The following is a 12,081-nucleotide window of genomic DNA, read 5'->3' as shown; positions in this document are numbered from 1 at the left end:
CACACACACTAATAGCCCGTTCGGTGACAATGTCTATTTAAATCTGTAGACATTTTAGATCCGTTCGTGTGAACTCTATGGAGGGAGAAACTGTTCTGCCACAACTTAAAAAAACAAATAAAACAAAAAAGCATGCTTCCAGTTATAAAATAGCTAACAACTTTGAAGTGAGCCACAATTAAAAATATATATATATATATATATATATATATATATAAATATATATATATATATATATATATATAAATATATATACGAGCGTGTGTGTCACATTTGGCTATAAGACGATAAGCTACATTCGTGTGTATTTCCTATTAGTATACACGTTGTCATTTTCATTCACTCCAATGCAGATTCGTTCGGATTTACCTCCCATTAAGTAGTTTAAAATGCTTCTTCATTGAAGAGATATATCTCGATCGAAAGGATGTATTAAATACAGGTCAGTTCTAAAAGCAGAATTTTAATCTGGAATCGAAAACTACATTTCGTTCCAGGGTGACTGTTTTGCCCTTAAATTTAATAAGCCCTTGCAGGACAAGCGGCTGTATGTCGGTGTTCCCCGATAGAGCGCCTTTCTTTTAAATTAGATTTTAAACTCTGTTAATCTGGTTTCTCTTGCTTTTCAAGCCTGCTCTTTCTTCCCCGGATGTACTTTAAAACACAACCCGATGCAAAGCATTATATTGCAAAAAAAAAAAAAAAAAAAAAAAAAAACATTTTAAAAACAAACATCTTTGCACGTTTAATTTTGTGGAATGTATTTATTTTATTTTGTGCAGTTCTGCCATGGTTGTGATGCAGTTACCGTACCTCGCTGTTCCTCAGTGCGCTTACCAATGCTTTCCCAAGTGCTTGATTTACACTGTGCTGTGCTTTTACTATGGGACACATTTTATAAGGGTTCAACATTTTACTGGGGGTTGGGAGTGTCTTCAGCATTTAAATAGCCGTTGCCTTCAGCGTTTCAGGAGACGCTAAAAAGGTTTTATTGCCGATTCTAAAGATAGACTGAAGCAGTGCCGTTTGGAAGAAACCCGATACACCCGAATATATATATATATATATATATATATATATATATATATATATATATATATATATATATATATATATATATATATATATATATATATATATATATATATTAGAAGATGGTTTAAATTGTGCATTTGAATTTATTTCCACACGCATTGATTATTGTAACGGTCTGTTGGCTGGGTGTCTGGCAGGGTCCTTCAGAGTCCAGTTGGTACAGCGTTCAGCAGCTCGGGTTTTAACTGTGACTGGATCTGAGCATATATCCCCAGTATTGGCCTCCTTCCATTGGCTGCCAGTGAGGTTCAGGGTCGATTTTTACTTATTTCCTGCAGTTCACTTAATGATTTGGCTCCTAAATATCTAAAAGACCTGTGATGTGTTTCTGTCCCCTCTTGTGTCCTGTGATCAGTGATCTAAAATCTTCTCGTGGCTTCTAAAGCTACAGGCTGTGGTCGATGGGTGAGTGGCTTGCTCTTGCTGCCCGGAGCCTGTGGAACTCCCTGCCACTCGCTGTAAGGGAGGCTCTTTAAATCTCACCTGAAGACCTACTTTCATACTAAAGCTTGTTACATTGTTTTATTGTATTGGTGTTTGTGTATTTTATTTATTTATTTATTTTTGCTCGGTTGTTGTATTGTTACTGTTCTACAGCGTCTTGATCTCTTGAAAGGAGTTTTATAAATTCAATAAATTTTATATATATATATGTGTGTGTGTGTGTATATATAAATCAATCTTCATATTATATAGTGGACCATGATATACAGATACATGATATACAGTAAAAAAAATACATCCATACATACACACACTGCCTATAGGAAGTATTCACCCCCCCTTGGACGTTTTCACAGTTTGTTGTGTTACAGCCTAAAATCTTGATGCATTTAAATGGGATTTTTTTCCCCCTTTGATTTACACAACCTACTCAACACTTTCAATGTGTGAAAAAATGTGTGGGGGTGAAAAAACTAATCAATTAAAAATAAAAACCTGAAAAGTCTTCATTAGATAAGTATTCACCCCCTTTGCTATGACACTTCTAAATAAGCTCAGGTGCAACCAATTGCCTTCAGAATCCACACAATAAGTTAAATGGAGTCCATCTGTGTGCAATAAAAGTGGTTCACATGATTTCAGATTAAACACACCTGTCTCTGTAAGGTCCCACAGTTGGGTAGTGCATTCAAAGCAAAGATACTACCATGAAGACCAAGAAGCTTCCAAAACAACTCCAGGATAGAGTTGTGGAAAGGCACAGATCAGGGGAGGGGTATGAGAAGATTTCAAAGGCATTGAATATCTCTTGGAGCACAGTCAAGTCAATCATTAAGAAGTGGAAGGTATACGGCACCACCCAGAATCTGATTGGAGCAGGACATCCTCCCAAACTGAGCAGCCGGGTAAGAAGGGCATTGGTCAGAGAAGCCACCACGATGCCAATGACAACTCTGAAAGACCTACGGCTTTCCATGGCTGAGATGGGAGAAACCATCCATGCGTCAACAGCTCAGGCATGCCACAAATCTGGCCTGTATGGAAGAGTGGCAAGAAGGAAGCCATTTCTGAAAAAAGCCCATGAAAATCCTGCTTGGAATTTGCAAAAAGGCAAGTGGGAGATTCCTAAAAAGATTTGGCAAAAGATTCTGTGTTCTGATGAAACAAAAATTGAACTATTTTGTCTAAATGCAAAGCGTTATGTCTGGTGCAAACCCAACACAGCACATCACAGAGGTAACATCATCCCTACTGTGAAGCATGACAGTGGCAGCATCATGCTATGGGGATGCTTTTCATTGGCAGGGACTGGGAAGCTTGTTAGGGTAGAGGGTATAATGGACGGAACTAAATACAGGCAAATCCTTGAGGAAAACCTGTTTCAGTCAGCAAAAGACTGGGACGGAGATTCACCTTTCAGTTCAACAATTACCCCAAGCACACAGCCAAAGTGACACTGGAGTGGCTTAAAAACAAGAAAGTGAATGTCCTAGAGTGGCCCAGTCAATGCCCGGACTTGAATCAGATTGAGCATCTGTGGCAAGACTTGAAGATTGCTGTCCACCAACGATCCCCATCCAGCTGACAGTGCTTGATAAATTTTGAAGAATGGGCAAATATTGTACGAACCAGATGTGCAAACCTGGTAGAGACTTACCCCAAAAGACTCACAGCTGTAATTGCTGCCAAAGGTGGTTCTACCAAGTATTGACTCGGAAGGTTGAATATTTACTATAGGCAGTGTGTGTGTGTGTGTGTGTGTGTGTGTGTGTGTGTGTGTGTGTGTGTGTATGTGTATATATATATATATATATATATATATATGTGTGTGTGTGTGTGTGTGAATGTATATGTGAGAACTCCAGAAATACAGCATTGAAATTAAACTTGGCATTGCACATTGATGTAAGGCTGTAGCGGCAGCACACAAAAACAAATCTGCCTATAAATGAACAACTTATATACGCAACAAATTATATATATATATATATCGCCTATAATAATATATATATATATTGTATTATTATATGTTATAATACGGATATAAGATATAATTTGATAACATTGTTCAACATATAATATATAATTTGATGTAACATTTTTGTGCTCTATATATAGTAAAACTGAACAGTCTGAGTTGGGTCGGATAATAAGTGTCTGGGGGTTGATGACTTCAGATAAGTTACACATTGGAAATACCAAATGAATCCTGAAGGGAGGTTACAACTCCAGGAACACTTCATTCACTTTCAATATATTAATCACAGCAAAGCCAGCATGTTTGTGCTAAAGAGAACCAGAATGCAGTATCCGGTTTCATTTGTTTAAAAGCTGATCCTTTCATCCCCGTCTCAGTTTATAATCCCAGGAATCAGTCTTTACCCTTGCCACCAATGTAAACAACCTGGCCATTCTCTCCACAGTATCGTTAAGATTGAGACTAATTCATCAAAGGTAAGAGAGTGGAGACGCATTACAAGGCAATATACTTCAGTTGCGCTCGGCGCGTGATGATATTTATAATGGCATTGATTCATGTTGAAAGTAATGGGGAGACGGTGTTGAGACGGCATTTGTTTCTTTGGAATTTCACCAAGCAAATGATTTTTCATTGAGTCAGATGGGAAGACATTGGGTTGCAGTCTACCTTGCTAATTTTTAGAATTTCAAAATTTCAGGAGTTTGAACAGGGTTACACACTAGCCCTGCTGCTGCTGCTGCTGCACCCAGTCCTCAGGTTCAGAATGATATTATTAATATTGCAATGATCAGGAGCCAGGAGTTTGAGCAGGGTTACAAACTCACAGTAGCCCTGCTGCTGCTGCACCCAGTCCTGGGGTTCAGAGCTCCCCTCAATGAAGTAGGAGCCAGGAGTACACTTATTAATAGAGCTCAATGAAGTCTATTATTATTAATATTGCAATGATCAGGAGCCAGGAGTTTGAGCAGGGTTAGAAACTCACACTAGCCCTGCTGCTGCTGCTGCACCCAGTCCTGGGGTTCAGAGCTCCCCTCAATGAAGTCTATTCTTATTAATACTGCAGTGATCAGGAGCCAGGAGTCTGAGCAGGGTTAAATGTTGTAAATGTGCCTCCATTAGGGTTTTTTTTTTTTTTTTTTTTTTTTGTAAATTCAGATTCCGGGGGGGGGGCTGGCCCTGGCCTTGGTCCTGGTAAATCTGCTCTGAATGAACCAGTTCTCATTGCTGCATGACTAAGTCTTAATTTTGAGTCTGTAGGGTTACCAATAGGAGATGTTACCGCAGCTAGAAGGGATGAACAATGTAAGTAACACCAAACTCCTGATCATTTAAAAAATATGGAACAAATCAAATGTCCTTCTGGAACAAAGAACTAGGCTCTGGGCTAGTGTGAAACTCAAGCTGGCTTCCATGGAGTTAAACACAAAGCCACTTTTTAAGGAATAGTGGCTTGAAGTCTGGTTCCAGGAGACCTAGTTTAAGGTCACTGCTGTATCAAACTCCAAGTCTCCCCTGGTGGGCTGTGCAGTGGCCTGAAACCTACAGTCTCCTGAAAGCAAGTTCCAAGTAAACAGTCCATCTGGAACTGTTATTGTCTTTAGGTTCTTAGAACCCGTCTTGCATATCGAATAATCCAATGGAACCCTAGCTGTGCTTCTAAATTCCACACCTAACATGAAGTCCGAGGCGTGAAGCATGTTGTCGATTTTCATCCAGAGTTGCAAAAATCTCCATGGTCATCCAGACTTCTACAGTTATCTTCATAAAAACCTAATCCCAACCTTGAATCATTAGAGCCCCTCCAAACCTTTCACTTAATCCTAGCCTTGAAGCCACTATCGGGTTGCAAAGCTGAGATTGTAAAATGCATGAGCGTTTTTTTTTCAACTTTAAAGCATGGTAATTTCTCAAACTCCACAGAGTTCACACAAACTGCTTTTAAAATGGAAGAAGTCGTGACAGACGAGGATATAGACTGTCCAGGTAGGATAGAAAAGGTGTTTCAGGATAATTAGAGCTGTATTTCAGCTGGGTTTTTCTTTTGTTAGTCCTGAATATTGTATTTTCTGCTTTTTATAGTGCATATAGTCGCATATCAGTGGTAGTTTTATCAGTTCAGGCTGCATTCAGAAAAGTAGAGAATTCCATGCAATACTCATTGGATGATATTTTGACTCTGCTTTGTGGTTTTGTGGTGGAGGCTGACACTGTAACCTTTTAAAGATGTTTTTTTGAGGGGGGGGGGTAATTTTAAAAGCACAGACTTTTTTTAATGTTCCCGTTGTTTTAAATCCTCCCACATCACCTAATCAGATATTCCATGCGTTTAGAACTAAAAAAAAGGGCTTTCACTTTCCCTTCTAAACTGGACTCCGCCTCCAGTCAAGGGCGCTGGAACTAGGGGTGCTGGGGGTGCGGCAGCACCCCCTTGGCTTTGCGTGGCTTCCATCATATACAGGGGTTACTCTTCTGTGCAATGGCTTTCAGCACCCCCACTTTAAAAATCGTTCCAGTGCCACTGCCTCCAGTCACCTCCTCTTGTTATCTATGCTACATTTGAAGTAGTGTGGTGGGATAACTTTATCTGGGCCGTTTATGGCAGATCAACTAATGCAGCATAGAGTTCACAGTCCACCAAATATTACATTTAAAATTGAGACCAGAAGAAAAGATTAACACAGATAACCAACCGCGCTCTCCGTGTGGCTTCTGCATCAACGTAAATGTTATCATGGTGCGCAACGATAAACGAGTCGAATGAAATGCAATTCGCATCAACGATGAGCGAACACGTCATGTGTCACGTGGGTTTTAAATCGACCAAAACAAAAAAAATCCGAATCAGACTCCGTCAACAGGAAGATAAAAACAAGGGTTTAGTTAGGAAACAGAATCGGCCAAATTATAATAAAAAATAAATAAAAAGCTGAAAACATAGAATCCCTAGACGGGGCACCAGTAAACACAATAGCTCAAAATCGTGTTTATTATTTATTAATGAGCATTATAATCATTACAATGTACTTAACATGACACACATACAATACAGAGTTACTGCTGTACTGAACCGTGTTCGTGAACAGCGTGTTACATTTCAATAAGTGAACACTCAAAACTATACTTTATATTATTTTACTTAAAAACAAATGAACGAGCATGTCTTAAACAACAAGTACATAGCAAGCCATAGAGGGAAGGGGATATACTCAGTGCGTGTATCGTCTAACCTACACCACAAACACAATAGAAATGAAACGGTATTGAGCGCGTATCTAGGCAGTTTCAGTTGTCGGGGGGGGGGGGGTAAGAGCACGTACAACAATATAATTACATAGATTAGGTAGAAACTTTACATAGTATTTCTACAAGCTTGCGTTTAGTCCAAAAACTTCTATGCAGTTCGCTTTCAAGTAACATTAAAAATAGCGTTTTTAACTCCTGGGAGTGTTTTCTCTTTTATTATTACTGTCAGTTCCCTTTTTTATAGGTAGTATTTGAAGGATTACTGGAAGGTAGTGCTAAAGACACTGTTCTAACAGTACAAAGTGTAAACTATCATTTCAATTAAACAGCAGCACGATATTATTATTATTATTATTATTATTATTATTATTATTATTATTATTATATTATTATTTTAAATGCGGTATCAGATTTTTTTCCCCCAAAAGAAACAATAAACTAATAAGCCAGCATTTTTCTTCCAAGTAAAATAGCTGCAATAAAATTGCAATCTGGGCATCCTACCCACTATACTGTGTGTGTACCGTGTATAATATAATATCATTCATTGTGTAATTTTACAAATAGGTAGTAGAAGTTGATTATTAAAAACCTAACTAATTTTATAGCTTATCTCATGCCAAAGACGGTGTGGTTCATTCTAAACATCGAATGAAGACGAATAAATATCATTGATTTAACATAGCATAGTTTTATATGACAGTAGGAGGCTCTGTTGTTTGCGTTATTAATATTAAGATTGTTTTTCAGTGAACCGTGTTGACCCCCTTTTTATTGTGGACATTGGGGGTGAGGCGTGGAATCAAAAGAAAAAAGGGCTGACAGTGTCTTCCGCATGTGAATTTCTTCACTCTCTAAAATTAAACGATGGTCGTAAACATCCTCTTTTACCACATAACCATAAAAACCAGAACGTCGTAAAATCATTCCTTCTTCTCCTCGGTCTCTTTCTCCTCGGCCTCTTTCTCCTCTCCCTCTCCCTCTCCTTCCCCTTCCCCTTCTTCCTCGGCTTCTTTCTCCTCCTCGTCCCCCCGCTGTCCCGGAAACTTGTCTTTGTTGTTTTCCTTTTTCCATTTCATCCGGCGGTTCTGGAACCAGATCTTGACCTGCCTCTCCGTCAGACCCAGCGCGTGGGACACCTCGATCCGGCGCTTGCGTGTCAGGTAAGGGTTGAATAGAAACTCCTTCTCGAGCTCCAGGGTCTGGTATCTGCTGTACGTTTGTCTTCCGCTACGTCTCCCTGGAGCTTGGAGATAAGTTAAATCACATTTACATCATGGAGACCAGTTAGGGGATGCAAGCACACTGTGTGTGTGTGTATATATATGCATGTATGCACCCATGCATGTAGAAAGAGTCTCAGAAATTGTATGTAGCTCATTGGTATGCATCTGTCTGCACATGTATTTGCAATGCATGCAAAGATATTCGTGTGTGTACATGTATGCGTGTACACAGGATGATTTAGAAACGATATGGTGCGTTGATGTGGTAAACAAAACACAATGAATGGTTCATAGACACACACCCCCACACTCTATTGTGGGATTTGGAGCAGGCAGCTGGATCTGTGTTTATTGGCATTTTAATAGTGTGTTGTAAAATGTTACTACAAGAGAAAAAAAAGGGCTAATACCACTTTTGTGACGTTCCGAATAATGTAGCACTGGTTTAATTGTTAATGCGGGAATACTGTGCTGAGCACCGGGGATTATGAGAAATAAGCTTCCAGGAAAGCGGATGGCTTTTCTTTCAATTCTACAGCATGGACTTTGTGGCTTTTAGTTTTTTTTTTTTTTTTTTTTTTTTTGCGCAGGGATTTCTCGCTTGCTTTGGTAGACCCCAGCGCCTCAGTTTATATACCCTGTAATTAAATGTAACCCCTGTCCTCATTATCCTTAGAATGCAAGACTGTAAATCTCTAGGATTCATATCATCTCGTGTAGCGACTCGGCGAGAGTCGTGAGAAAACGAAACAGATGCAATATGGAGCACACCGACCTCGCTCCTTGGGAACGCTAACACAGCGCGGTGTGGCATTTCCAATAGCCGGCGAAACTGGACTATGGAAGAAAAAATAAATCAAAAAAACTCCGCTATTGCTACAGCTATTTTTGCATTGGAACCGCTAAAAAAAAAAGTGAGTGGGTGTTTGCATACAAGGACAGATATAACGGTATAAAGCATTGAATGCAATTAATTATAATATTATTATTATTATTATTATTATTATTATTATAATAATATTATTATTATTATTATTGTTTTCTGAAGGCTCTGTCGTGATATATTACAATGCTAGAAGGTCAATATTGTCCCCATTTTAAACCGATTGTGCCAGCCCCCTTTACTGTGAATATTCTACTCCCACACTTCATATCGTGAGTCTGTTTTACGATTTTCTTTGAACCCTGACAGCCAGGCAATATTTAGAAGGCCGCTTCCCGAATACAGTCCAGTTGGAATATTATTATTTTTTGTTATTGTTGCAATACTGCACTAAGACCTTGCACTTTTTTCTTTGTTTTAACAGAATGTGTGGGGTCGCTCAAGAAGATTCGCCATCTAAACGTGTTTAATCATTTCAAAGAAAGACTGTCTAATGACAAATACTCATTTTAAAACAGCCCGACCGCCCACCCCCAACATTAAAAAAAATAATAATAAAATCGTTCTAACCGTGTGGTCTCATCCAGGGGAACATGAGGCTGGGAGTTGAATTTTGGGCTAGATGGTTTTGTCCCTCGCTGGAGCCAGCGCCGGTGGATTTACAGTCTGGGTAGGGAGCCGGGGTCGCTTCTGTCTGGGGCCCGTAAAGCGACGGCCTGGGGAGAGAGTCGTACCCATAGAACTTGGAGGTGTCGCCGTGGCAGGCCAGCGCACACGGGCTCTGTTGAAAGCCCGAGTTGGAGACGGTGGCAGTTCCGTGGTGGAAGAAGTCTTGGACGTGATGGCTCGGGTGTTGGAAGCCGGGAGCCGCTGCACCTGGACCGTAAACCAGAGCATGGCTCCGGGAGACGCTCTGAGGAAACCTGCAATCGTAGTAAGCTGGCTCCAGCGACTCCCCTCCTTTGTATTTTGAGAACAGAGGATTTACAAAATATGAACTCATGGTTCTTTTTGCATGGAAGAAAGAGAAGGAGGGAGGGTTGCTGCCCAAGAGGAAGAATCTCTCTCTATACAATTAATGAAAAAATATATATTCATTTAAAAAAAATAAAAAAATAACTTATTGCACCTCCACCAGCATCAAAACCGGAACCAGAAAAATAGATTTCTCTGCCTTCTTGAAAACCACAGCACGCGTTCTCTCTCTCTCTCTATCTCTCTCTCTCTCTCTCTCCTCCAGTCGCTTTCCCTCCCTTTCTCTCTCGTCTGTCTTATTTCTTCCCTTGTTTCTGCTACCTCAATGCCAGTCCATGGTGATCGAGTGTGTGTGTGTGTGTGTGCGTGTGTGTGTGTTGAACTGAGGTTCTATCTCTTTCTTTCTCTCTCCCTCTCTCCCCTGCCTGAGCTGCTGTTGCCGGTAGGTAGTTTTCTCTCTCTCCCCCCTCCCCTCCCTTCCTCCGCCTGTACCACACTCACAGCCGCCTTCCTTAAACCTTAAAGACCACTTCTCCTTCCAAAAATCCCGGGCATGTGTGATGCTCTCACTCGCGATTTGTATTAATGCAGTTCTGCTGCCGGAGAGAAATGAGAAGCATTTGGATTTATTTTCTTCTGTGTTTATAGGTAATTTTATTAAAGAAACGTGGTGTGTCTCTGTGTTTGACGGGTTCTGACTGAACCCCGAAAAGCTACATAAAATAACAAATCGCTTCAACAGATACTGGGAAATGAGAGCATTGATATCTTACTGGTCAAAAGAGGTCCGGGGGGGGGGGGGGAGCCGTCTCACTTATAAGATCAATGCGCCACAAAAGGTCAGGCAGAGATACAGTAATAACACATAAACCGGTATTTAGCATTATTAAAATGCAATGGGGGTCGCTGTTTTCTACCGTTTGATTATGAAACAAAATAAAGACGGGTTTGAATAAGCGTTTAGTAATTTGCCTCATTAGGGTTATGCTTTCTGTCCCTCCATGTCACCCTTAGCATCCCTGCCCCCTGCCTGCATTAGTTGTTGTTTTTTGTTTTTTTATTTTAGGAGGATAAAATCCAGTCAAGCGATTTTAATAACTGGAACCCCCCCATTGAGCTGCTGGGGAATGCGAGCGAGATAATGGCGCTGGTAAAGGGAGGGTGGCAAACTCCTCATGAAGACAATACAATATGTCATGGCATATCAGAATTACAATTGAACAGAAAAACTGTCGCATGTTCGTTCAATCGCAAAACGTAAAGAAAACAGAAATGACCAAAAACTTCCTAAATTACACTTCAATCTTAAACGGAAACGAGCTGCAGAGTATTCTATAAATCTGCTATTAATTACTTGGTTACTGATTCGTGCTTTATTGCAATAATAATAATAATAATAATAATAATAATAATAATAATAATGCAATAGCCTGTTGCTTTCAGAGTCCCGTTGGCATACACAGTGACGCATTGCTTTGGTTCACTGTATTGCTTCGATCTCAGAAAGCTCGGTCTCGTATTGAAGTCCATTACGCGTATCAGGGTGAACGGATTTAGAGAAATCATTTTCAGCTCCGGACTCGATTGCTGAAGTTTAACTCTTTGTTACATTTCCTCTCTTCTGTTTTATTTGTCTCTTCTTTCAGGCAGCACAAAGCCCGAAGCGCGCTGTAACGCTTAAGGGAAATATAAAGAGCGATGATAATTAGTGGGCTGGGGCAGCGATCACCGTTCAGTTAATCCGGCATCGCTTCTTATGTAAAGATGTTACGAGTGGACATGAATGTGCCTAAGAGCAGCCATGAAAACAAGACTGCTATAAATAAAGGGGGGAAAATGCAGTGAAAACACGCATTGCTATTGAGAGAAAAAAAAACAGTGCAGTGTGCAGAACATAGAAGAATGAAATATTGCAGAGGGGCTAGAAATAGATAGATCGCTTTATATTATTATTATTATTATTATTATTATTAATAATCAGCTTTTTTCACACACAGGCCTACACTGTGATATAACTTTCTCTTCGTGTTTCCACAGCAGAGCGTTGCGTATATGTGGCTTCGGTGTTTGAACATTCTGTTTTATGACGTGTTCGCCTCGGCGCGTTCTTATACAGTTTGCTATCGTTTTGACACCTTCATTTTAACCCAAACGATACACACACACACACACACACACACACACACACACACACACACACACACACACACACACACACACACACACACACACAC

The 12,081-nt window shown here is 40.1% G+C and overlaps 1 protein-coding gene across 1 annotated transcript; it reads right to left on the bottom strand.

Moving 5' to 3' along the window:
* Nucleotides 1–6,498: 6,498 nt before the first annotated feature.
* On the bottom strand, nucleotides 6,499–10,585 carry hoxc8a (homeobox C8a). Its single transcript, XM_041239206.1, has 2 exons — nucleotides 9,443–10,585; nucleotides 6,499–8,009 (listed from the first exon to the last, which is right to left on the bottom strand). Exons 1-2 carry the CDS (start codon nucleotides 9,873–9,875, stop codon nucleotides 7,687–7,689), a joined length of 756 nt encoding a protein of 251 aa, XP_041095140.1. The 5' UTR covers nucleotides 9,876–10,585; the 3' UTR covers nucleotides 6,499–7,686.
* Nucleotides 10,586–12,081: the final 1,496 nt, after the last annotated feature.

This window comes from Polyodon spathula, chromosome 53 (assembly GCF_017654505.1).
Source record: "Polyodon spathula isolate WHYD16114869_AA chromosome 53, ASM1765450v1, whole genome shotgun sequence".
Taxonomy (NCBI): Eukaryota; Metazoa; Chordata; class Actinopteri; order Acipenseriformes; family Polyodontidae; genus Polyodon; species Polyodon spathula.
Note: the sequence above shows the minus strand (reverse complement) of the source record. Positions and strands in the feature narration are given on the sequence as shown.

Coding starts and splice junctions, on each gene's coding strand:
- hoxc8a (XM_041239206.1), bottom strand. CDS start 9,875: ATGAGTTCATATTTTGTAAATCCTCTGTTCTCAAAATACAAAGGAGGG. Junction 8,010..9,442: donor CCCCTGGATGAGACCACACG/GTTAGAACGATT, acceptor CTTATCTCCAAG/CTCCAGGGAGACGTAGCGGA.